The following is a 28,000-nucleotide window of genomic DNA, read 5'->3' on the forward strand; positions in this document are numbered from 1 at the left end:
GGCAATGAAGAGTCAACCATGCTGTGGGTCTGGAGTTACGTGTAGGCCAGATGCAGCTGGGATGACTGAGTGAACCCTTCCCCACAACAGCAGTTTCCTTCCCTAAAAAGGGATGTGAGTGAATCAGATGGGTGATGTCCCCCAAACAATCATTTCTTCATTAGGTTCTGAACTCCAGATTTCTGACTGAAATCCAATTCCACCATCTGCCACGGCAGGATTCAAACCTGGCAGTCCCCGGAACTGGGTTGACAGTCCAGTCAATAAGGCAATTGGCTATCCCTCCTTTAATCCCCCTGCGACGGCACATGAACTCGCTGGAGCCTCCGCAGATGGGAAGCGCGGGTAAAGCCCTTCTCACACTGAGATCAGGTGAACTGCCTCTCCCAAGTGTGCACCTGCCGGTGGGCCAGCAGGATGGAGGAATTGCTGAAGGCCTTCCCACACTCAGTGCAGAAGAAAGGCCTCTCCCCGGTGTGCCCCTGCCTGTGGGCCAGCAAGGTGGAGGCCTGGGTAAAGCCCTTACCACACTTGGGGCAGCTGAAGGGCCTCTCCCCCATGTGAACCGGCTGGTACCTCACCAGATCAGAAGAATTGCTGAAGGCCTTCCTGCATTCGGGGCAGCTGAAGGGCCTCTCCCTGGTGTGGACCCACTGGTGCCTCACCAGGTCAGAGGAAAAGCTGAAGCCCTTTCTGCATTCAGGGCAGGTGAATGGCCTCTCCCCAGTATGACTGCGCCGATAAGTCTCCAGGAAAGACCGGACACGGAAGCCTTTTCCGCAGTCGCCACACTTCCACAGTTTCTGCACGGGGTGTGATCCAGCAGGTTTCTCCATGGCTGAAGCTTCAGTTGCACACAAACGCATGTACAGCCCTTCCCTGCCGTGAGTTCCTCTTTCTAGCCCGTATAACTGCTTCAGGTTCCACAATCAGTGCGCTGCAACAGTAGGGTCTCTCATCCAGTCCCATTGATGCCGAAGACATGCTCCAACAGGAACCAAAAGGCTTTGCTCCTTCTCACAGAATCACAGTCAAAAATTGTTGCAGTCCTGATGGATTGAGTGACTGTCGGACATTGATGTCGAAGTGAGGACTGCAGAAGCTGGAGAGTCAGAGTTGAACAGTGCGGCGCTGGAAAAGCACAGCAGGTCTGGCAGCATCCGAGGAGCAGGAGAGTTGATGTTTCGGGCATCAGCCCTTCATCTGTTGATTTTGAAACTTCCATCTTCAGATCATCAAATGCTTTGTAAAGAGAGATTACAAAAGTCATGACTGTCAGTGCAAGGTAGAAATTCAGAACAAGCAATTCTACTTTCTGTAGAACATTCTTTTCTTTTGTTATTCCACACTGAAAATTGAAAGCACCATCCCACTCTCTCTTCCCCTCTGTTCTCACACCGCTCTAACTAATTCTCCTCAAGGTGTTGATTCAGGATCTTATAGGGGCAGAACAGCAAACACTTCAAGACTGACATCTCTCTGAATTTTGGATAACTCCACTGCTGAGAGTGAGCAGGTCTGATTTTGGGAAGCGCAAAAAATAGTGTCAGTTCAGGGTGAACCTGCAATGCAGGTTCTTGAGGAACAACCAGACATGAAGTGGTTAACATCCCTGGAAAGGGGGGAGCAAAGTGAGACATCAAAGGCATTAACACCAATACCAGGGAGAAACTGAACATACAGATGTGGCAAGCCAGAGTCAGAGATATACAGCATGAAAACAGTCCAAGTCGTCCATGTCAACCAGATATTCTAAATTAATCTAGACCCATTTGCCAGCACTTGGCCCATATCCGTCTAAACCCTTCCATTGCATATTTCCATCCAGATGCCTTTCAAATGTCATAATTGTACAAGCATCCACCACTTCCTCTGGCAGCTCATTCCTTACACACACCAGTCTCTTAATGAAAGAGTCAATTTAGCACAGAGAATCCATCTTATCCATAGTGCCCAGGAATGTGTAGGTTCAGTTAGCACGGCCAATCTATGCTAACCTGCACATCCCTGGGCACTATGGGTAAGTTAGCACGGCCAATCCACCCTAACCTGCACATCCATCGACGATATGGGTAATTGAATACTGCCAATCCACCTGAACCCATCCAAAACAGAACATTATGGGTCATTTAACATGGTGAATTCACCCTCACCTGGACAAAGTTATAAATCACACAATACCAGATTACAGTCCAATAGGTTTATTTCGAAGCACTGGCTTTCAGAGAGCTGCGCCTTATTCAGTTGGTTGTGGATACAAGATCATAAGACACAGAATTTATGGAAAAACATTACAGTGTCCTGCCACTGAGATGATATATTGAACAAACCTGAATTGTTAAGTCTTTCATCTTTTACAATGGGTTGCAGGTATCAATAATATGCAAGTCGCAGAACTTCCTGTGAGGCTCCTTCTCAAGATAACTTAAGGTTTTATAAGAAAAGGTGACATCTCAGCTCAGATAATGCATGAAAGGAGTGAGGTCAGAGTCTGTCTGTATTCCAATCTTGAGTCAGCCCGCTTCGATTTGCAAAGTGGAATTTACAAAATATTACATGTATTGGCTGCCTGCATTAAATGCACAACATGCAAAAGTCAGAGTTATAGAGATGGACAGCATAGAAACAGTCCAACTCATCCATGCCAACCAGATATCCCAACCCAATCAGGTCCCACCAGCCAGCAACTTGCCCATATCCCTCCAAACCCTACCTATTCATATGCCCATCCAGATGCCTTTTAAATGTTGCAATTGTACCAGACTCTACCACTTCCTCTGGCAGCTCATTCCATACACATACCACCCTCTGAGTGAAGAGGTTGCCTCTTAGGTCCCTTTCACCCTGAACCTATGCCCTTTAGTTCTGGACTACCCTACAACCAGGGGAAAGACTTTGTCCATTTATCCTATCCATGCCCCTCATAATTTTGTAAACCCCTATAAGGTCACCCCTCAGCCTCTGATGCTCCAGGGAAAACAGCCCCAGCCTATTCAACCTCTCCCTACAGCTCAAATCCTCCAATCCTAGCAACGTCCTTGTAAATCTTTTCTGAACCCTTTCAAGTTTCACAACATCTTTCTGATAGGAAGGAGACCAGAATGGCACGCAATATTCCAACAGTGGCCTAACCAATGTCCTGTACAGCCACATGACTTCCCAACTCCTGTACTCAATATTCCGACCATTAAAGGAAAGCATACCAAATGATGTCTTCACTATCCTATCTACCTGCGACTCCACTTTCAAGGAGATTAGATTAGATTACATTACAGTGTGGAAACAGGCCCTTCGGCCCAACAAGTCCACACCGCCGAAGCGCAACCCACCCATACCCCTGCATTTACCCCTTACCTAACACTACGGACAATTTAGCACTCCAAGGCCTCTTTGTTTTACCATTAAGTGTATAAGTCCTGCTAAAATTTCTTTCCCAACATGCAACACTTCACATTTATCTGAATTAAACTCCATCTGCCACTTCTCAGCCCATTGGCCCATCTGATCAAGATCCTGTTGTAATCTGAGGTAACACGTGCAAACTCCACACAGTCAGTCGCCTGAGGCGGGAATTGAACCCGGGTCTCTGGCGCTGTGAGGCAGCAGTGCTAACCACTGAGCCACCCTGCCGCCCACACTCGCTATACTTCTTATGCTCTCATCCAAATCATTTATATAAATGATGAAAAGTAGAGGACCCAGCACCGATCCTTGTGGCACTCCACTGGTCACAGGCCTTCTGTTTGAAAAACAACCCTCCACCAGCACTCTCTGTCTTTTACCTTTGAGCCAGTTCTGTATCCAAATGGCTAGTTCTCCCTGTATTCCATGAGATCTAACTTTGCTCACCAGTCTCCCATGTGGAACCTTGTCGAATACCTTACTGAAGTCCAAATAGATCACACCTACCTCTCTGCCCTCATCAATTCCCTTCATTAGTTCTTCAAAAAACTCAATCAAGTTTGTGAGACATGATTTCCCACACATAAAATCATGTTGACTATCCCTAATCAGTCCTTGCCTTTCCAATACATGTACATCTTGTCCCTCAGGATTCCCTCCAACAACTTGCCCACCACCAAGGTCAGGCTCACCGGTCTATAGTTCCCTGGCTTGTCCTTTCTTTAACAGTGGCACCACGTTTGCCAACCTCCAGTCTTCCGACAACTCACCTGTGACTATCAATGATACAAATATCACAGCAGGAGGCCCAGCAATCACTTCTCTAGCTTCCCACAGAGTTCTAGGGTACACTTGATCAGGTCCTGGGGATTTATCCACTTTTATTCATTTCAAGACATCCAGCACTTCCTCCTCTGTAATATCGACATTTTTCAAGATGTCACCATCCATTTCCCTACATTCTATATCTTCCATGCCCTTTTCCACAGTAAAATCTGATGCAAAATACCCGTTTAGTATCTCCCCCATCTCCAGCAGCTCCACACAAATGCCACCTTGCTGATCTTTGAGGGGCTCTATCTGCTCCCTACTTACGTTTTTGTCCTTAATGTATTTGTAAAAGCCCTTTGGATTCTCCTCAACTCTAGTTGCCAAAGCTATCTCATGTCCCCTTTTTCCCTCCTGATTTCTCTCTTAAGTATACTCCTACTGCCTTTAAACTCTAAGGATTCACTCGATCTATTCTGTCTATACTTGACATATGCTTCCTTCATTTTCTGAACCAAATCCTAAATTTCTCCAGTCATCCAGCTTTCCCTACACCTACCAGCCTTTCCTTTCACCGTAACAGGAATATACTTTCTCTGGACTCTAGTTATCACATTTCGAAGGCTTCCCATTTTCCAGCCGTCCCTTTACCTGCAAACATTGGCGCACAATCAGCTTTTGAAAGTTCTCGCCTAATACCGTCAAATTTGGCCTTCCTCCAATTTAGAATTTTTGAGCAAAATAGAATGTATCTGCAAATGTAATGCTGCAAATTCAAATTCATCCCCATGGAGAGTGTGGTTCTATGTGTGTAATAGAGAAACCCTGTTTCCATGCTGTATATCTATATGTCTATTTGATAACAGATACTTTATTTCTGTTGGGGTAAATATTGTTGTAAATTATAGCTGGGTACTAATAGTTAGATGTAAGAGAGAGAGAATTCCTCAGGTAGAGCACTATCAGAATCCTGGGAGACCACTACTTCAGATTTGGACTGGTTGACAGTCTGGTAGATGGATTGTTTTTTTGGTAAATGTTTTTTTGTTCCCAAACGTGTCAAAGCTTCAGCAGAAATCCAGCAGAGCTGAGAACAGACCAACATCTTACTCTGTGGGAACAGGGAGGTCAACAGAGGACAGAGAAATCCAGACCTGAAATCCAAGCTGACACCAGACTACCCTGTGATCAGTACTTTGATTAGCAGTGCCAACCCTCTACCTTTACTGAGCTTCCCATTTGACTACCCCGTCGATATTCAGAATCCAGTCCTTGCCATCCTGAAGCCATGTCCCGGTAAGGAGTCTCAGATCATAATTATTCTCTTCAATGTGTTCAGTCAATTCATTCACTTCTGTTACAATGCAGCTCACATTCAGTTTTTAGTTTCAGTTTTTGTGATCTTCTGAATCCAGTTTTAATTGCTGGTATATTTACTCTCCTTGTCCCTTTCTATCATTCTCTGATGTTCATTTCCACATCACGACATTGCTCACCAGCCTTGATTTGGATTGGCCAGGCTAAATTGCCCACAGTGTCCAGGGATGTACAGGTTAGTTGGGTAAGCCATGGGAAATGCAGGGTTATAAGTTCATAGTAATAGAAGCAGGAGTCGGCCATTTGGCCTGTCCTGCCTGCTCTGCCATCATTAAGATTATTTCTGATCTGTCCATCATCTCAGCTCCTCCTCCCTGCAGTGTCCCAACTATCCTTAATTCCCCAATTATGCAGAAACCCATCTAATTGTATCTTGAATATACTTAACGAAGCAGCCTTCTCTGCTTCCTTGGGCAGAGACTTCCATCGTTTCACTACTCTCCAGGAAAAGCAGTTCCTCCTCATCGCTGTCCTAAATCTACTTCCCCTAATCTTGAGGCCGAGTCTCATCTACCAGCAGAAATGACTGGATAGGGTAGGGTTTCATCCCCACAGTGCAATGAATTCCCACTTTCCACCAAATCCCAGATGTACTCACTCACTCAGTTGCTGTCTCACAAATAAAAGATTTCATTGTAACTTCTTCTGCTCTGAATAAGGGCAAAACATCTTTGAAAGCTGCTCTGAAAGTCCAGTTTTCACAACACAGCGGCATGGTGGCACAGTGGTTAGCACTGCTGCCTCACAGCGCCAGAGACCCGGGTTCAATTCCCGACTCAGGCGACTGACTGTGTGGAGTTTGCACATTCTCCCAGTGTCTGCGTGGGTATCCTCCGGGTGCTCCGGTTTCCTCCCACAGTCCAAAGATGTGCAGGTCAGGTGAATTGGCCATGCTAAATTGCCCGTAGTGTTAGGTAAGGGGTAAATGTAGGGGTATGGGTGGGTTGCGCTTCGGCGGGTCGGTGTGGGGCCGAAGGGCCTGTTTCCACACTGTAAGTAATCTAATCTAATCTAATCTAAAAAACGCTTCTGCTTTCACTGAAGACAATTAAAGAAACAGACCCTTCGGCCCAACTCGTCCCTGCCAACCATTTTTTACAAACTAATCTAGTCCAATTTCCCAGCATTTGACTCGTCCCTCTAAATCCTTCCTATTCAAGTACCTATCCAGTGGCTTTTAAATGTTGTCATTGTACCAGCCTCCCCACTTCCTCTGGCAGTTCATTCCATTCACGCTCCACCTTCTGTCTGAAAAAATGTTGCCCCTCAGATCCCTTTCCCTACTCACCTTAAACTTATGCCCCTTTAGTTCTGGACTCCCCTACCATGGCGAAAAGACCTTGGGTATTCACTGTATCCATGTCCCTTATAAACTTCTTTAAGGTTACCACTCAGCCTCTGATGCTCCAAAGAAAATATACCTGGCCTATTCAGCCCCTACCTGCAGCTCAAACCCTCCAAATCTGGCAACAGCCTTCTAAATATTTTCTGACCCCTCTCAAAGTTTCATAACATCTTTCCTACATCAGAGAGAGCAGAATTGAATGCAGTATTCCAAAAATGGCCTAACCAATGTGCTGTACAGCTGCAAAATGATCTCCCAGTTCCTATACTTAATGCTCTGACCAATAAAGGAAAGCATACCAAACAACTTGTTCACTATACTGTCTATGCAAGACTCCATCTTCAAGGAACTATGAACCTGCACTCCAAGGTCTCTTTGTTCTGCGACACTCCCCTTAACTGTGTCAGTCCTGCCTGGATTGCTGGACCAAAATGCAACATCTCGCATTTCTCTGAATTAAACACCATCTACCACTCCTTGGCCCATCCGATCAATTCTAATTTATGCTAAACTCTCTTTCCTCTCTTATTCCCTAGAAGCTGAAAATCTCCATCCCACATACTCTCCCTCCATTCTCTCATTGCTGAACCTAATCCCTGCTGTACCTCATCCTGAAGGGTCTGTTTCATGCTGATTAACAGGCCCACACTTAGGGGGATCTAATGGAAACATACAGAATACTGAACAGCCTAGATGGACTGGATTTTCAGAGGATGTTTCCATTGGTAGGAGAGACTAGGACCTGAGGACACAGGCAGACGTTTTAGAACGCAGGTAAGGAGATACTTCTTCAGTGAAAGAGTGGCGAATCTATGGAATTCATTTCTACAAAAGATTGTAGAGGCCAGGACACTGAGGATATTTAAGACTGAGGTAGATAGGTTCCTGAGTATCATGGGGATGGAGAGTTACAGGGAGAGCACGGGAGAATGGGGTTAAGAAACCTATCAGCCACGATTGAATGGTATGAACAGACCTGATGGGCTGAATGGCCTAATTTCTGCTCCTATGTCTTATGGTCTCTTGCTGTCCTGGACACAGTGAGAGAATTGGGAGCAGGAGTTGGCCATTTGGCCTTTCAAGCCTGCACCAGCATTGAACAGCTGAATATGGATATACTGATGTCTAGGTGAATAGGCTGGAACTTTTTCACTGGAGCATAGGAGGTTGAGAGGTGACCTTATAGAGGTTTATAAAATCACAAGGGGTATAGATAAGGGTGGTACATGTATGGAATGAGCTGCCAGAAGATGTGGTGAAGGCTGGTACAATTGCAACATTTAAGAGGCATTTGGATGGGTATATGAATAGGAAGGGTTTGGAGGGATATGGGCCGGGTGCTGGCAGGTGGGACTAGATTGGGTTGGGATATCTGGTCGGCAGGGACGGGTTGGACCGAAGGGTCTGTTTCCCGGCGGTACATCTCTATGACTCTATGAGGTCAATATCAGGTGTTGTTTCAAGATTAGGGAGCAATCTTTTTAAGGAGAGAGGAGAAAAATTTTAAAAAGAGCACATTTTTGGTTAACAGAGTGGAGTGTGTGTCAAATGAATGTCCAGAGGAAGTAGTGGATGCAGGTACAGTAACAACATTTAAAATAAATTTGAATAAGTGCATGAATAGAAATGTTTCAGAAGGATATGGGCCAAACACTGGCAGATGGGACTAGTTTAGTTTGTGAATATAGTCAGCATGGACTAGTTGGACTGAAGGGTCTGTTTCTATGCTGTGTGACTCTGCAACTGTTCTGCACTGGTCTTAAAACCATTTTCTTGCCTTTCCCAGAACCATCCACTTCTTTGTTCATCAAAGTCAAATGATCTCAGCCTTGAATACATTCAATGACCGACCTAACTGCAGGAAGACATCCACACTTCTGAACTCAAAGCTGTGCTGAGGGAGGATATTCCTGGAAATATATCCAGGGAAGTTATTTGGGTGGAACTGGGAAATAAGAAAGGGATGATAACCTTATTGGGATTGCATTATAGAACCCCCCCAATAGTCAGAAGGAAATTGAGAAACAAACTTGTAAGGAGATCTCAGCTATCCGTAAGAATAAGAGAGTAGTTTTGGTAGGGGATTTTAACTTTCCAAATATCGACTGGGACTGCCATAGTGTTAAAGGTTAAGATGGAGAGGAATTTCTTAAGTGTGTACAAGACAATTTTCTGATTCAGTATGTTGACGTACCTACTAGAGAAGGTGCAAAACTTGACCTACTTTTGGGTAATAAGGCAGGGCAGGTGACTGAGGGGTCAGGGGGGAGCACTTTGGGGCCAGTGACCATAATTCTATTCGTTTTAAAATAGTGATGGAAAAGGATAGACCAGATCTAAAAGTTGAAGTTCTAAATTGGAGAAAGGCCAATTTTGAAGGTATTAGGCAAGAACTTTCGAGAGCTGATTGGAGGCAGATGTTCGCAGGTAAAGGGACGGCTGAAAAATGGGAAGCCTTCAGAAATGAGATAACAAGAATCCAGAGAAAGTATATTCCTGTCAGGGTGAAAGGGAAGGCTGGTAGGTATAGGGAATGCTATAAGAAAAAGAAGGAAGCATATGTCAGGTACAGACAGGATAGATCGAGTGAATCCTTAGAAGAGTGTAAGGAAAGTAGGAGTATACTTAAGAGGGAAATCAGGAGGGCAAAACGGGGACATGAGATAGCTTTAAGAAGGGCGGTAAAGACAACCCAGGGATCTATAGACTGGTGAGCCTGACCTTGGTGGTGGGCAAGTTGTTGGAGGGACAGGATGTACATGTATTTGGAAAGGCAATGACTGATTAGGGATAGTCAACATGGTTTTGTGACCATAACCCAGCTGAGAACGCATTCTCTCCTATTCATTCAATGTCGTCTTTAGCAGCTTTCCGGTATAACAGCGCTCTGTTCTGCACCTCGCCTTCTCATCTGCTGCCGAAAAAAAGCTTCGACATAAATATTTCCCAGTGATATACCGGCTCAATGTGCACAGTCGCGTTGATACACTCGTGGAGGTTTGCGTGGTCTTCTCCTGTTCTCTGTATCCTATGTTGAGGGGGGCAATGCTTGTCACTGGCCACTCGGGTGTCAGAGAAAAGTTTCGAAGCAAAATGGTTGAATTATCTGCCAGTGGAGAGAGCCCGGTTCCCGGGGACGGGACAAACAGCAGCAGGGAGACTGAATGAGAAGCAGCTGTTCGGGAAACTCTTTGCCGCTTGCAATGCTTACAGGAATCTCAAATGTATTTTATACTGAGCAAGTCTCAGGTCGCGCAAGCGGCGTGGGGGGTTAGTAGCGCTTCAGCCCTCAGGCTCGTTGGTCTAGGGGTATGATTCTCGCTTAGGGTCCTTTACTGTGCCGAGTTGCGAGAAGTCTCGGGTTCAAATCCCGGACGAGCCCGCTTTTTTTAACTTGACTTGTGCAAAACTCTCTGATTAATTTTCTCAAAAAACGCCTTCGTGAAACGAGGTTGGGCTGTTTGGAGTACGAATGAGGCAGAAGACAGGGAAGTGAAATGGTTGGAGATCGTGTTCAACAGGTTGACGTGAGTGGTGCGGTGTTTGTGGAATGTCAACAATCAAGGGAGATTGGAAAATTGGAACAGTTCTCCTCGGAGAACCGAACTTTTCCAAGTCATGAGGGACCTAGAAACAGGAAATAATGTTGTAAAATGCTCCCACACCTGAAAGGATCCTCAACGATTCGGCAGAATTTTAAAGTCACGAGGAAAAGAAGTAAAAGTGACATTAGGAAGAACGTTTTCGTACAGGGACTGGTTAGGGTCAGTAAGTCCCTGTCTGTCATTGACAAAGAGTAAGATTCAATGGGCACAAAAGGGAATTCGGTGGTCACGTTCAGATGTGCAGATTTACGCTGAGAAGGCGAGAGAATGAAACGAATAGAGACACACGTTTACTTAAGTGTAGAACCAGCAGAGCGAAGGTGGGCCGCATGGCCACCGTCTGCGCTGTGACACATGTTGTGATTCAGAGTGAAATCACAGTGTGACCAACAGAATGTGGGAGTTGAGAAAAAAGTTTATATTTACACAGATATATTAAAAGTTTATATTAATACGTCTGCGAAACAGCATATTACACGACAGCAGTGGCGGTCTTTGGCATCAGTCTCGAACGTGCCTGCCACACGCCAGACGAAAACCTGAAGGGAACTGTGGAAAATGCTCAGGGCATGAGAAGAGTGGCGCAGCGGAAGTGTGCTGGGCCCATAACTCAGAGGTCGATATACTCGCCAAATTCACTCAGTTGAAGTGACACGCTTTTGGAGGTCTGAGTGGTCTTCTCCTGTTCTTCATAGGTTTCCTCTGAACTGAATCGCAAAATCACTTCTCTGAGATGCCAATGAGCTGGTAAAGTTAAATTGCATAACTTGCCGTTTCGTCCATTCCCTGCAGTAATTCGTCACGCCAATTCGGACGTGAATGACAAGACGGTCGGCATATCAGAAACCGCATCACCGCTCAGACACAGTCCCTCACTATTAGGAGAGATATCACCGATTACGAATAACCTCAGAGAGAGAGACAAGTGACAGATGCTACGCGCTTAAACAGTCCCGCTGCCTGTCTCTGGGACAGAGAGGCTGAGGGAGCAACAATGGTTCATTTTTAACCGTCCCTTCCGTGTTGGACTGCCTGCAGTCCCTCAGCTCAGGGCCGTGGGGATGACTCTCAGTGAGTGAAGGTTTCACTCGGATTCTCTTCATCTGGGGCACTTGGGGCTCAGATGTTAACTGCTGCGCGGTCGCAGCAAAGAAAGCAATGCCCACTTTGCAAAAGACTCAGTAAGATTGCAGCGTGAGGAATTCTGAACACCAAGCAGGCTGCACAACAACATATTCATTTGAATTTACCTGAGGGAAGAATCTTCGGTGCTGAAAATGCAGTAGTTCGCCACGCCAGTTCGGATCAGCATGTCAGAAACCGCATCCCGGGGACAGAATGACAAGCAGATGTTCTGGAAACGCTTTGCTGCTTGCAATTCTTGGAACAATGTGGAATGTACTTCACACTGAGCAAGTTTCAGCTGGTTCGGAGTCTCCGATGTACATTGCTGTGTTTGCCACCAGCTCAGAGAGAGAACAATAGGAGGGACAAAGGAGTGAATAACGATCCGTGTGGGAGGGCGAATAACTGTTAATGGAGACTGTTAGCGGCTAACAATACGTAGTGTGTCATAGCAGACGAGGTGATAACAAGGACCTCAGGTATATAGTTCTTTGCAAGTTGCATCTCTGGCAGATTGAGTACACTTGCCTTCATTGTTCACACCGTTGAGTATAGGAGTTGGGACATAATGTGGAGGATGTACAGGATATTGGTGAGGCCATTTTGAGTATTGAGTACAATTCAAGTGGTCCTGTAATAGGAAGATTATTATTAGTGCGGTTTTGGTAAAGATTTACGAGGACGTTGACAAGACTGGAGGGTTTGAGTTTCAGGAGAGGCTGGGACTTTTTTTCCACTGGAGCACAGGAGGTTGAGGGATGACCTTATTGAGATTTATAAAATCATGAGGGGTGGAGGCAAGGTGAATAGCAAAGGGCTCTTCCCTTAGCGTAGGGGAGATCAAAACAAGGGAGCTTTTTATAAGGTTAGAGGAGAGAGATCTACAAGGAACCTGAGGGACAACGTTTTGACAGAGGGTGGTCTGTGTGTGGAATGAACTTGCTGAGGAAGTGGTAAATGCAGGTGCAGTTTAAATGACATTTGGATGGGTGCATGGAGAGAAAGGTTTTAGAGGGGTATGGGCCAAATGCAGGAAAGTGGGATTAATTTAGTTTGGGAATCCTGATCGGCATGGGCGAGTTGGATCGAAGGGTCTGTTTCTCTGTTGTATATCTCCATGAACCAGAAGTGATATTATTGAAACCAGTAGAATTCTGAAAGTGGCTTGACAGGATAGATGCAGATAAATCTTCCTTTGTGGGTTGAATCATAGAATCCCGAGAATGTGGAAGCAGGGCATTCAGCCATCTATTCACACTGGCCCTCTGAAGAGCATCCCACTCATACTCACCCCCTTACTATGTATTGCCCATGGAGAAAGTGAGGACTGCAGATGCTGGAAAGCAGAGTTGAAAAATGTGGTGCTGGAAAAACACAGCAGGCCAGGCAGCATCCGAGGAGCAGGAGAATCGACGTTTAGTCAATGTAAAATGTCACTATGACAGGAATCCTGAAGAAGGGCTTATGCCCGAAACGTCGATTCTCCTGCTCCTCGGATGCTGCCTGGCCTGCTGTGTTTTTCCAGCACCACATTTTTCAACTCTGTATTGCCCATGGCCAATCCTCCCGAGCCTACACATCCCTGGGCACTATGGTAATTTAGCACGGCCAATCCTCCCTAACCTACACCCCCTAATCTATAAATTATTTTAGTCCGCAAGGGTAAAAAGCACAAGGATTAAACAAACAGTGAGGGTAAAAATCACAAGCCCCAGTAAAAGCAGATGTGGTAATTTAGCACGGCCAATCCTCCCTAACCTACACCCCCTAATCTATAAATTATTTTAGTCCGCAAGGGTAAAAAGCACAAGGATTAAACACACAGTGAGGGGGAAACAGCACAAGGATTAAACAAACAGTGAAGGTAAACAGCACAAGGATTAAACAAACAGTGAGGGTAAACAGCACAAGCGCCAGTAAAAGCAGATGGAAAGTGAGTGTAAAATGTCACTATGACAGGACAGGACAGGCCCCACATTCCTTCCCCTCCGTCCCCCCACAACCTGCCTCACCTTTCACCTCCCGGGCCCAGTACCTTCCAGGTGGCCCCATAGTTGACACAGGGGCCGCCCCACGACCAGTAGAACTCCACCACCCAGGCGGCCGACGAGTTCCCAAGCAGGCCCTTAACCCCATCCGCCTCCAGAATGCTCACCGGCTCCTGCCTGCTGTACAGCCGGCCGGTGTGGCCGTGACACAGCAGCTGCGCCAGGAAGGCGGCGGTGCCCAGTGACGGGTGTCTGCCCCGGGCCGCACGGCGCCATTTTCCTAACGGCCGCCCTCCCGCCGCTTCCCCGCTCGAGCGACTTCTCCAAACCGCCTTCGCACTCCCCACGTGACGTCAGCTCGAGGGAGGGGCGGGGCCTCACCGTCTGGATCAGTGGTGCTGGAAGAGCACAGCAGTTCCGGCAGCATCCAAGGAGCTTCGAAATCGACGTTTCGGGAGCCTCACCGTCACCAAGCAACAGCCACCTCGCGCTACAACTGCTCATTCACAAAAACAAACTCTCCTGTCTCGCTCTGCAGCTGCAGGGGGGACACTGCCACGTTTCCAGGAGGTCTGTCCACATTGTGAAAGCTCACGGCTCAATTTGAAGAGATATTCCGACATATAACAAAACATCGTCATATCAAATAGGGGAAATCTGCATTTTAAAGGGACATAGACATTTTAACGGGCTATTTCTGCAAATAAAGAGATTTAAATGAACAAGAGTATATTTCAAAGGGATGTGGGAATATTCAAAAGGATATCTTAATATGGAAAGTGCCGCAGTCATAACTAAATGAATCTACATTTCGGAGAGACACTGCCCTATTTATAATCAGAAATATCCCTTTAAGAGACATAATCATATCTAAAGGGGTAAATATACATTATCGAGGGGCAAGATTGCACTTCGAGGAACATAACACCTTTAAAGGGCTGAGCTACATGTAAAGGGACATTTTTATGTTTGAAAAGATATATTGAAATCTAAAGAGACTTGGTCATAATTAAAATTACATGGTAATATTTGGAAAGCATGACCATATTGGAAATAGTGCAGCCGCTTTTAGAAAGGGGATTGGGCTGGGGGTGAGACGATTTAATTTTTAAGAAAATAAGCAAGTTAATACGATTTGGAATGATCTTGAAGGGGTAATGGAGCCAGTAAATGGCAAAGATAATTGCAAACTTCTTGAAAAGAAAATTATTCCACATATATGTGGATGCAGGGAAATAATTCAACAAAAGAGCCATTACAAATTTGATGGACCAAACAACCTCCTTTTGGGAGCATCAATGTTTAGGTAGAAATTCCAATTTTTGTTCTCCTCCCAAAGTTTCTGTGTTGTCAGGGTACAGTGCAGGCCAGTACAATATGTTATGCCACAGTAGGCCTTGCTACTCAATCTCATCTTGTCCTCACCCAATATTCCTATCTGCATTGTTAGCAGTCAAGTTTCCGAGGGAAATAAGGCATGATGATGTGATGCTTACATTCCAGGAACAAACAAATAAAACAGATCATGGCGCTGCCATCACTGCATGTGTCAGAATTAAATGATCAGAAAAATTTTGAACTCACACTACAGTTTGTGCACAATGCCATTATTTCTACTTATTCTTATCATTTCACTTGATATTCAGTCTATACCAAATTGAGAGCAGCCACGATTGTAGAATTTCATTGTCAATTCTACATTTTGACGTTCTTATATGTACTTAAATTAATCTTCAGATTGTTTCACAATTGAATGACATTACTAGACTGAAAATTCACAACTTCACCAAATGCCGAAACATTTTTTTAGGCTGTTTGGGCAATAGCAATGACAAATAAAATATCAAAGAAATACAAACTTATGAGAAGAGATACATATCTTGTTTAACCAAATACAATGGTAGTGTAGAGAATTTCAAAAAAGTGCAATAAATATTCACTTTGCACTCTTTATTCAACTCATTCAAGAATTTCAAATTGAGTTGAGGTAGTTCCAGAGCAAATGGCAACATTCATTTGTTAATAGACTCACCATAAATTGTGAAAGATTTTTTTTTATCAAAGTCACATTGTTAATCCCAAATGGAGCAATTAAGTGCAAAGTTACTTTCAATCATTTAATAAAACATTGCGAATTTTATTTCATATGAAGACACAGTCATTTTATGATTTGGATAAGATGTTTACAAATATTAAGTAGATTTCCTGGGTATCAATATTTACAAAAGTTATACATTTATTATTTGGCAATTGACCGATTAAGTGAAATAATTTCAGAATAAATTAGCCGCTTCATTATTATACATTGAGATAGTTTTATTAAAATATCATGTAAAGGAAATCTTTAATACAAAGAACAAAGCAAAGATAAATAAAATACAAAAACATCTTACAGAATTCACTTCAAATCATATCTATTGAATCACAAAAAGATGAAGCTCAATGGACTAAGTGACAGGCAATCACTGGAAATGATGGAAAAACATTGTAAAAAACGTTTCGATCTCAATTGTATCTTAAATGAATATCTCCTCTGCCTTGGACAACAAGAACTGGAAGTTTTTTTGTCAAGTGAAAACTACAATAGTAAAGTTTTAGAAAATCCACCACTGAGCCCAATCTTGAATTTTTTTTTTCAGGAAATCCTTTTCAGATGTCTGGCTACTCCAGCTACAATTACCATGAAGGAACGGTGAAGCTCAGTGGGGAAAGGGTCAGTAATAGCATATCTTGGCTCTCACCAAAGTATTCTCTGAAGAAGAAAAAAATGCACCTGGATGGGAACATGAATAGGAAGGATTCAGTGGGATATGGGCCAAATGCTGGCAAATGGGTCACGAGATTAATTTAGGATAGGACTGAAGGGCTTGCTTCTGTGTGCTCACAGAACGTACCATTAACATGAGAAGGGTTGGCTTGCACCATTCATGGCGGACGTGGGTAGAGGAGGATCGTACTCTGCATGAGTTTAAATCAGAATGGTGCTGGAAAAGCACAGCAGGTCAGGCAGCATCCGAGAAACAGGAACATTCCTGATGAAGGGCTTTTGCCCGAAACGTCGATTTTCCTGCTCCTCGGATGCTGCCTGACCTGCCGTGCTTTTCCAGCACCACTCTGATGTAAACTCTGGCTTCAGCATCCGCAGTCCTCACTTTTGCCTTGTCCCCTGCCTGGGTGTGCCGGAAGAAAGGATTGTACCATTCGGAGAGGGAGAATTGGAACTTTCATTGGGGGCATAGCGTAGGTGAGGAGGACAGTACCATTCGGGGGGAGGAAAGGGGAGTTTGTACCATTCACATGGGGGTGGGGGGTTAGATTGTACCATTCACAGGGGAGCTATTATTTATTCTTATTTTGCAGAATTTCCAGGATGCAGGACATATGCCAAGTTCACCCACCACAAATCTCCTGAAACTGGGTGCACTAAAAAAAATCCAGCAGGAACGTTATCAGTGAAAAGGTCTGGTTTTGTCATAGAGTTATAGACTTACAGAGTCACACTGCATGGAAACAGACCCTTCGGTTCAATTCATCCATGCTGACCAGATGTCCCAATCTGACCCAGTCCCAATTTTCAGCATTTGGCCCTTACCCCTCTAAATCCGAACTATTCGTCCAAACACGTTTTAAATGGTGTAATTGTACCCACCTCCACAACATTCTCTGGCAACTCATTCCATACATAGAGTCATAGAGATGTACAGCTCTCTCCGTGAAAACGTTGTCTTTTAGGTCCTCTTTTGATCTTTCCTCCTCTCACCGTAAACATATGCCTTCTAGTTTTTGACTCCCCAACCTTGGGGTATAAGACCTTGTGTATTCACCCGTGATTCTCTTAAGGAGTGACCTCTATAAGGTCACTCCTTAAGATCTGACCCACTAGGGTTAAAAAAGCCCCAGCTTCTCCCTATAACTCAAAACTTTCACTCCCAGCAACATTCCTGAAAATCTTCTCTGCTCCGCCATTCGATCCTGGATGATACACTCCTCATGCCCATTTTCCTGCCTTTTCCCCATAACCCTTCAATCCATCACCAATTAAAAACCTGTCTAAGTCCTCTTGAAATTCACTCGTCCCAGCATCCACCACTTTGGGGGAGCGAATTCCACAGATTCACAACCCTGTTGGAGAAGTAGTTTCCTCAATTCTGTTTTAAATTTGCTCCCCCTTATCATTTGTGTGTGAACTCTCGTTTGAAAATATCCCACAAAAGGAGCATCCACTCCATTTTGACTTTATCCATACCTTTTATCATCATGAATACCTCAATTTGATCTGCTCTCATTCTTCCAAATTCTCGACAGTATAGGCCGAAACTGATCAATCTCTCTTCATACGACAAGCCCCTCATTAGATTAGATTAGATTACTTACAGTGTGGAAACAGGCCCTTCGGCCCAACAAGTCCACACCGCCCTGCCGAAGCGCAACCCACCCATACCCCCTATATTTACCCTACATTTACCCTTTACCTAACACTACGGGCAATTTAGCATAGCCAATTCACCTGACCTGCACATCTTTGGACTGTGGGAGGAAACCGGAGCACCCGGAGGAAACCCATGCAGATACGGGGAGAACGTGCAAACTCCACACAGTCAGTCGCCTGAGGCGGGAATTGAACCCGGGTCTCTGGAGCTGTGAGGCAGCAGTGCTAACCACTGTGTTACCGTGCCGCCCACAAATCCCCTCATCTCTGGGATCAATCCAGTGAACCTTCTGTGAACTGCCTCCAAAGTCACTACATCTTTCCTGAAATAAGGGGTTTAAAATTGGGCACAATCCTCCAGGTGCAGTCTCGGCAATGCCATGTACAGTTGCAGCAACACTTCCATATCTTTGTATCCTATTTCTTTAGCTGTAAAAGCAATGTTCCATTCACTTTCTTTATTATCTACTGTACGTGCATGCCAGCTTTCTGTGACTCATGAACAAGGATACCCAGATCCCTCTGCACCAGAGCATCCTGAAGTCTCTCCCCACATAGATAATAGGTTGCCTTCCTGTTTTATCGAAAATAATGCATAACCCCACTTTTATCCACCTTAATCTCCCTCTGCCACATTTTGACCCACTCTCCTATCCCACGTATATACATTTGCAAGGTTCTTATTTCCTCATTGCAATTTACCATCTCACCTATTTTTGTGAAATCTGCAAATTTGGCTATAGATTCTTTTATCGCTGTAGCCAAGTTGCTAATGTAGATTGTAAATAGCTAGGGTGCAAGGACCGAACCCTATGGCACCTCACTAGTGACATCTTGCATCCAGAAGGAAAAAAGGCCATTGATTTGGACTGTCTGTCTTCTGCTCATCAGCTCGTCAGCTATCCAAGCTATAAATCACCCCTAATCCCATATGATCTAACCATGTCAATTAACCTTTTGATTGTTAGAATACAGTGATAGTTTCACTCCTTTCATGTGTAAATCACAAAACGTTTTTTTATGCCATGATGTTTAGATTGATTCTAATCTAAAAGGTGATATAACGGACAAGTGGCATAGACAGAGAACACAAGGGGCCAACACCTTCAACATACTGTCTAGCTATCACCATTGTTAGCAGCTAACCCAAGAATTCAACTTTTAAAAAAAAAAGGTTTTGTGATTTACACATGAAAGAAGTGAAACTATCACTGTATTCTAACAGATGAAAGGCTTAACAATCAATTTTTCAAAGTATTATTTCAGTTACATCACACTGTAAATTTTTGCTATAAATTCTGTGTTAGGATTGAGCCCTCCACTATCACCTGATGAAGGAGCGTCGCTCCGAAAGCTAGTGTGCTTCCAATTAAACCTGTTGGACTATAACCTGTTGTGTGATTTTTAACTTTGCACACCCCAGTCCAACACCGGCATCTCCAAATCATAACCTTTTGTGTAGCACTTTAGCAAATGCCTTCTGAAAGGCCAGATATATTCCATCTACAGAATCTCCATTATCCAATTTGCTTGTTACAGCTTTGAAGAACTTAGTCAAATCTGATTTGCACTGTATAAAACCATACTGATTCTGATGGATTAAATTTTGAATTTCCAAATGTTCTGATATTGCTTTCATTACAATTGATTCTAACACCTTCCCAACAACAGATGCTAAACCAACTGGTCTGCAATTTCCCACCTATTACCTCCCTTTTTGAATACAAGCATTATATTCACATTTTTCCAATCCACTAGAACTGTAAGATCATAAGATATTGGAGCAGAAATGAGGCCATTCAGCCCATCTAGTCTGCTCCGCCATTCAACCATGGCTGATAAATTTCTCAACTCCATTTTCCAGCCTTCTCCACGTAACCTTTGATCAGCTTGACAATCAGTCTTAACTAAATTCAATGAATCTTTCTCATGTCCAGGGAATTTTGGAATATTGTAAATAATGAATCCACTACCTCCACTGTCACTTCCTTTAGTACCCTAGGATGTACGCCATCAGGCCCAGAGGACTTTGCCTGCCCTCAACCCTAATACTGTACCTATCGACATTGATTGTTGGAAGTTCTATGCTTTCTATGGCTTCTGACGTGCCTGTTCAAATAGGTTGTCCTCCAACGTGAAAACTGAGGAAAAGTATTGACTTAGTAGCTCTGCCATTTCAGTATTCCCCTATGAACTCACCGGTTTCATCTTCCAAGGGACCAACATTTACCTTCGTGACTCTGTTCCCTTTAGTATACTACTAGAAGCTTTTGCTTTTTTTTATATATGTTGTGCTAGGTTTCTTTAGTAATTTACCGTACCTATTTCTATTCATTTTTAGTTCTCTTTGTTTGTTTCTGAAAGTTTCCCAATGTTTCAGCATTCCAAAGGTTTGGAATAATATTTCTGAACAGGCTCAAAATTAAACAAAATACTGTGTGCAAACTGAAAAGAAACCCACCTTTCAGGTGACTGGGGCGGGGAAAAACCATCGCCGCTCATCCGTTGTCCACGATTGGTGAGAGGTCTCCACAAACCACACCCCTTCGTATGGGAGTGACGTCATGGAGGAGTGACGTCATGGAGGAGTGACGTCATGGAGGAGTGACGTCATGGAGGAGTGACGTCATGGAGGAGTGACGTCACGGAGGAGTGACGTGCCTTCCTGCTGGCGCATGTGCAGTGCAGGTGCTGCAGCGGGACAACGACAGTGTTACTGAGTGTGGGGGAGGAATGGCGCCGGCGGCTGAAGGAGCAAGGACAGGAGCCGCTGTAAAAGCTGAGCAGGTCCGGCAGAAATCCGAGGTGGCGTTTCGGTTCCAGTGATCTTTCTTCAGAACAGAAATAGGTTTCGGAAATATCCCGGGGAGAGGAGACGGTGAGACAGGGTAGGATTGGGACCCGCGGGAGGAGGGAGACTGGGGAGTTTATAAACTCCTAGGGGGGAGGCCTCAGGCCTCCAATAGAAGCCCCACAGGCCCAGTGTTTACTTCACCGGCGAAGGAGCTCTCGGGTTGCCCGGGCAACCGGCCGCCATCTTTGTGAGGGTCAGGCGCATGTTGTGTTGGGGCGGGGAGCGCGGGCGGCCATCTTGGTGAAGGCACCATCCACTGTCATTTCCGGGAGAGAATTCCAACCTCGTGGCAGCCTTTGTGTCAACTCGAAGTTCCTCATTTCACTCTGAGAGACCTGGCCCTGAGCTTGGTCTGTGTGCCCTTTAAGCAGGAAATAGGAATGAGAGAGAGATCGAGAAAAACACGAAGGCGGGCTGTGAATTTGAGGTGAACGAATCTGATCATTTGTGTCATTGGAACACAATGGAGGTACCCAAGACGGCAGTGACCAGGAGAGTGTTGACGTGTTGATGATGTTTTCAGTTTGTAGACTGGAGAAAAGTGCGAAGTCCAGGCGCGGAGGAAAGACATGAGGAAGATGGATTTGAATTTCAATGTAGGAGGAGGGATAATGTGTAGGATTCAAATTTAATACTTTTAGCAAGTAGATAAGAAAAGTGTTCCATGGAAAGTAGAACTGACTCCAGTGCTTTTAATCTTGTACTCAGTGATGTCTTTTGTACATTTCTTTTATAGGCTGTAACAAGAATCAGAATGGAAACTCAAGATAAGCATCATAGAATCATAGAGATGTACAGCATAGAAAAGACCCTTCCATCCAACTCGTCCATGCTAACCAGGTATTCCAATTTAATCTTGTCCCACTTGCCAACACCCAGCCCATATCCCTCTAAACCCTCCCTATTCATATGCCCATCCAGATGTTTTTTAAATATTGCAATTGTACTGGCCTCCAACGCTTTCTCTGACAGCTCATTCCACACATGTAGTACTCTCTGCATGAAAATGTTGCCCCTTTAGGTCTCTCTTATATCTTTCACCTCTCACCCTGAAGAGATCAATCTGAGACTGGTGTTTTTGAGAAAAGAAGTGACGCAAACGGTCAGGGCAGGCAGGGACAAAGCAGAGAACAAGGTAGGACTGATAAATTAAACTGCATTTATTTCAGTGCAAGATGCCCGACACGGAAAACAGATGTATGGTTGGGACCGTGGGACTGGGATATCAGAGCAATTACAGAAACATGGATCAGGGTTGGACAGGACTGGCGCCTCAATATTCCAGGATTCAAATGCTACAGGAAGGAGAGGAGGAGGAGGAGTGGCTTTTTTGATAACTGATAGCATTGATGCTGTATTCAGGGAGGATATTCCTGGAAATAAATCCAGGAAAGCTATTTGGGTGGATCTGAAAATAAGAAAGGGATGATCACCCTATTGGGATAGTATTATTGTTTTATAATAGTTAGTGGGAAATTGAAAAACAAATTTGTCAGGACATCTGTTATCTGTAAAAATAATAGGGTAGTTATGGTCAGGGGGGTTTCGTTTTCCAAACTACCGTAGTGTTTCGGGTTTAGGTGGAGCAGAATTTAAGTGTGTGCAAGAAAATTTTCTGATTTCAGTATGTGGATGTACTGACTAGATAAGGTGCAAAACTTGACTTACTCTTGGGAAATAAGGCAGGGCAGGTGACTGAGGTGTCAGTGGGGGAGCTCTTTGGGGCCAGCGACCATAATTCTTTTAGATTTAAAATAATGAAAAAGGATAGACCAGATCTAAAAGTTGAAAAGCCAATTTTGACGGTATTAGGCAAGAACTTTCGAAATCTGATTGGAGGCAGATGTTCGCAGGTAAAGGGAAGCCGAGAAAATGGGAAGCCTTCAGAAAAGAGACAACGAGAATCCAGAGAAAGTATATTCCTGTTAGGGTGAAAGGAAAGGCTGGTAGGAATAGGGAATGCTTGATGACTAAAGAAATTGAGGGTTTGGTTAAGAAAAAGAAGGAAGCATATGTAAGGTGATCGAGAGAATCCTTAGAGTATAAAGGAAGTAGGAGTAAAATTAAGAGGGAAATCAGGAGGGCAAAAAGGGGACATAGCTTTGGTAAATAGAATTAAGGAGAATCCAAAGAGTTTTTACAAATACATTAAGGACAAAAGAGTGACTAGGGGGAGAATAGGACTCCTCAAAGACCAGCAAGGCAGCCTTTTGTGTGGAGCTGCAGAAAGTGGGAGAGATACTAAACAAGTATTTTGCATAAGTATTTACTGTGGAAAAGGATATGAAAGATGTAGACTGTAGGGAAATAGATGGTGACATCTTGAGAGGCCTGTGACCAGTGAAGTGCCACAAGGATCGGTGCTGGGCCCTTTACTTTTTGTCATTTACATAAATGATTTGGATGTGAGCATAAGAGGTACATTTAGTAAGTTTGCAGATGATACTAAAATTTGAGTGTAGTGGACAGTGAAGAGGGTTACCTCAGATTACAACAGGATCTTGACCAGATGGGCCAATGAGCTAAGAAGTGGCAGATGGAGTTTAATTCAGATAAATGTGAGGTGCTGCATTTTGGGAAAGCAAATCTTAGCAGGACTTGTACACTTAATGGTAGGGTCCTAGGGAGCGTTGCTGAACAAAGAGACCTTGGAGTGCAGGTTCATCACTCCTTGAAAGTGGAGTCGCAGGTAGATAGGATAGTGAAGAAGGCGTTTTGTATGCTTTATTGGTCAGAGTATTGAGTACAGGAGTTGGGAGGTCATGTTCCGGCTGTAGAGGGCATTGGTTCGGCCACTTTTGGAATGTTGTATGCAATTCTGGTCTCCTTCCTACTGGAAGGATGTTGTGAAACCTTTGAAAGGGTTCAGAAAAGATTTACAAGGATGTTTCCAGGGTTGGAGGAATCGAGCTATAGGGAGAGGCTGAATAGATTTAGGGTGAGAGGGGAAAGAAACAAGAGACCTAAGGGGCAACCTTTTCATGCAGAGGGTGGTACATGTATGGAGTGAGCTGCCAGAGGAAGTGGTGGAGGCTGGTACAATTGCAACATTTAAGAGGCATTTGGATGGGTATATGAATAGGAAGGGTTTGGAGGGATATGGGCCGGGCACTGGCAGATGGGACTAGATTGGGTTGGGATATCTGGTCAGCATGGATGGGTTGGACCGATGCTGTACATCTCTATGACTCTATATGTAAAGTATAGACAGGATAGATTGAGTGAATCCTTAGACTATGAAAGCAGCAGGAGTATACTTGAGGGAAATCAGGAGAGTAAAAAGGGGGCATGAGATAGCTTTGGCAAGTAGAGTTAAGGAGAATCCAAATGGTGTTTGGATTCCCCCATCACTCCGAAAATACCTTGTCTATTTACCCTATCCATGCCCCTCATGTTTTTAAATCTCTACAAGGTTGCCCCTCAGCCTCTGACTCTCCAGGGAAAACAGCCCCAGTTTAGTCATCCTGTCCCTATAGCTCAAATCCTCCAACCCTGGCAACATTCTTGTAAATCTTTTCTGAGTCCTTTCAAAGTTTCACAACATTCTTCCAATACAAAGGCTACCAGAATTGCATGCAATATTCCAGAAGTGGCCGAACTGATGTCCTGTACAGCGGAAACATGCCCTCACAACTCTTGTACTCAATGCTGTGACCGTGCTCTGAAGGAAAGCATGCCAATTGCCGCCTTCATTATTCTGTCTACCTGCGACTCTACTTTTAAGGAGCTGTGAACCTGCACTCCAAGGTCTCTTTATTCAGCAACTATCCCTGGGACCTTACCATTAAGTGTTTAAGTCCTAAGATCAGCCAAAGATTTGACAATTGGATGAATTACCTTGGGCCAGAGTGTGGGGGTTTGGAATACCAGGTTGGGATGTGTAAACTTTTAATCCCATTAATTTCCCCACAACTACTCAGTTCCTTCAGTTCTGCTCTCAATGGACCATGTGTTCCCCAACATTTTGGGGATGTTACCTGGGCCTCCTTTGTGATGAACCATATGTGGTTAATTGGTCTGCCATCTCTTTGTTCCACATGAGAACTTTGCCTGTTTCTAACTGTAATTGTTTTCACCAATTCTTTTTTTTAGATTTCTTAAATCTAAATCCTTGCTTCAGATTTAAGTCCCCAGCCTCAGAATCAACTCTGCTACTCTCCACCTTTAATGACAGGTTCTCTCACTCAATTCTTCGCTCTTCTCCGAGGGGCCTCTCACAGCTATGTTGCCAATTATTCCCTTCTCGTGAAGGAATTAACATTTTAGAATTAAATTGCCATTATCCAACAGAATCACAGCCACTTTTGGAATATTGTGTGCAATTCTGGTCTCCCTCCTATCAGAAGGATGTTATGAAGCTTGAAAGGGTTCAGAAAAGATTTACAATGACGTTGCCAGAAGGCCAAACAGACTGGGGCTGTTTCTCCTTGCATGCCAGAGGCTGAGGGGTGACGTTATAGACGTTTATAGAATCATGAGAGGCATGGATAGGGTAAATCGACAGGACCTTTTCCTTAGGATCGGGGAATCCAGAGCTAGAGGGTAATAGGTTCAGGATGAGGCTGGTGATGCTGGGTTGTGGGGGGTGGTGATGGTGGGGGAGAGGATTTAAAGGGGACCTCAGGGGCAGCTTTTGCATGCAGAGGGTGGTGCGTGCAAGGAATGAGCTGCCAGAGGAAGTGGTGGAGGCTGGTACAATGACAGTGTTTAAAAGGCATCTGGATGGGTATATGAATTGGAAGGGAACAGAGGGGTATGGGCCAGGTGCTGGCAAACGGGACTGGATTAATTTTGGATATCCGGTCGGCATGGACAGGTTAGAGCAAAGGGACTATTGCTGTGCTGTATATCTCTATAGTTTGCCACGTCTGTATGTTCAGTTTCTCTCTGGTGTCGGTGTCAATGCCTTGATGTCTCATTCCGCTCCCACTTCCTGGGGACGTTAACCATTTTGTGTCTGAATATTTCTCAAGAAGCTGCTTTGCAGGTTCACCCGGAATTGACACTTTGTTTTGCTTCCCAAAATCACTCTCAGCAGTATCCCAATGTTGTGAAAGATGTTAACTTTCAGGTGGAGATATCCAAATTTCAGTGATGTCGGTCTTGACATTTTTGGTTTTCTGCCCCTGTAAGATCTGTCTGACCTGCTGTGCTTTTCCAGCACCACACGTTTCGACACTGACTCTCCAGCGTCTGCAGTCCTCACTTTCACTGACTGTTAGACATTGACGTCAATCAATCAGGACTGCAACGATTCTGTGAGAAGGAGCAAAGCTTTTTGGTTCCTGTTTGAGTATGTTTTCAGCATCAGTAGGACTGGATGAGAGACCCTACTGTTGCAGCGCACGGAGTGTGGAGCCTGAAACAGTTATGCGGCCTGGAAAAAGAAGTTCATGGCAGGGAGTGGCTCAACACACGTTTGTGTGCGGCTGAAGCTTCGACCATGAAGAGACCTGAGGAATCCCGCCCCGTGGAGAAACAGTGGAAGTGTGATGACTGTGGGGAAAGGTTTCTGTTTCCCATCTGTCCTGGACACCCATCGGTGCAGTCACACTGGGGAGAGGCCATTCTCCTGCCCTGAATGCAGAAAGGGCTTTACCCAGGTCTCCAACCTGCTGAAGCACCAGCAGGTCCACATGGAGGAGAGGCCCTTCAGCTGCCCCATGTGTGGGAAGGCTTTTACCTGGACCTCCAAACTACAGACGCACCGGTGGGTCCACGGGAGGGGGGCGGGGGGGAGAGGCTCTTCAGCTGCCCCGAGTGTGGGAAGGTCTTCACCTGCTCCTCCCACCTGCAGAGGCACCAGTGAGTTCACGTGCCATCGCAGGGGGATTGAAGGTGTGATGGCCGAGTGCCATTATCGACTGGACTATCAACCCAGTTCCTGGGATTCCCGGGTTTGAATCCCACCGCGGCAGAAGGCGGGATTGGAAATCGGTCAGAAATCCGGAGTTCCAAATCTAATGATGAAACAAATTTGGGGATGGGGGGAGAAAACCCCATCTGATTCACTCAAGTCCTTTTTTAGGGAAAGAAGCTGCTGTTGCAGGAAAAGATTCACTCAGTCATCCCAGCTGCATCCTTTACCTGGTCCGGCCAACATGAGTCCAAACCCACTGCAGTGTAGTTGACTCTACACTGGCCTTCTCCCGCCTGCACTGGCATATAAGTGGGGATAAACTTACTTGGATACAGGGTATGGATTGAAGTTGCTGAATGAGTCAAAATTTCCTACGGGTTCAGGCTGCACCAAGGATCCAATTGCAAAGGGACAACTCTGTGCTGACCAATAGTAAAGGAAGTGGGGGGTGGGGGGAGTGTGTGCACTTTGACCTTGACCTGTTTAACAGAAAAAGCTACTTTCTCAATGCCTTTTTGCTGGGGGGAGATTTGAAACTGTAACAAAGTTGGGTCATGATAAAGGTTACCTAAACTTGCTGACAGGCTCAGACTCTCATTGAATTGAATTGACTTTACTGTCATGCATATAGAGGCACAGTGAAGAGCTTTGTCTTGCGAGCAATACAGGCAGATCACATAGTTAAGTAGCATAGATAAGTAAATAAGAGCTAACCAGTGGCAAAAATAAAAACAGGTACAGGTGAATGTTAAGCGTTTGTGAGTCCATTCAGTATTCTAACAACAATGGGGTAGGAATTGTTTCGAAACCGACTGATGCGTGTGTTCAGGCTTCAGTACCTTCTCCCTGATGGTAGAGGTTGTGGAAAAACATTGCCGGGTTGGGATGGAGTTTTGAGAATGCTGGCGGCTTTTCCTTGACAGCAGGCCTGGTAGATGGATTCTATAGATGGGAGGTTGGCCTTTGTGATTGTCTGGGCCGAGTTCATCACTCTCTGTAACCAATTCCGATCTTGAATGGGATAATTGAAAGCTTTGAGCTCCAAGAGGTTTTTGTTTTGAAGCTGCTCATTTCTTTCAGCTTCCTGCACTAAGTTTCCAATGTCTTGCATCAGAAGGAGCAGTGAATGAGTAGTTAATATCGTTAGAAATTGTAAATTTTTCAGGAGTGCAGGTATTGCATAGTTTCATCGGCATGGTAAAGTTTACTGGCAGCACCGGAAGGTGTGTGGGCTGTGTCCACTAGAA

The 28,000-nt window shown here is 44.8% G+C and overlaps 2 protein-coding genes across 3 annotated transcripts in view; one reads left to right on the forward strand and one right to left on the reverse strand.

Annotated features, from left to right (window-relative positions):
• Window positions 1-1,080, reverse strand: part of LOC122543538 (gastrula zinc finger protein XlCGF49.1-like) — a 2,394-nt gene extending 1,314 nt beyond the window's left edge. Inside the window, exon 1 of one of the 2 annotated variants that reach the window (XM_043682338.1) lies at window positions 634-1,080. In XM_043682338.1, the coding sequence (XP_043538273.1) occupies window positions 634-866 (233 nt within the window). In that variant the 5' untranslated portion in view covers window positions 867-1,080. Of the gene's footprint in view, window positions 1-630 lie in introns of both variants that reach the window. The other variant, XM_043682339.1, reaches the window with a different exon arrangement.
• The window catches only part of LOC122543651 (zinc finger protein 91-like), a 331,816-nt gene that overhangs the window by 85,123 nt on the left and 218,693 nt on the right, over window positions 1-28,000 (forward strand). The window lies entirely within an intron of this gene.

Source organism: Chiloscyllium plagiosum, chromosome 44, assembly GCF_004010195.1.
Source record: "Chiloscyllium plagiosum isolate BGI_BamShark_2017 chromosome 44, ASM401019v2, whole genome shotgun sequence".
NCBI lineage: Eukaryota > Metazoa > Chordata > Chondrichthyes > Orectolobiformes > Hemiscylliidae > Chiloscyllium > Chiloscyllium plagiosum.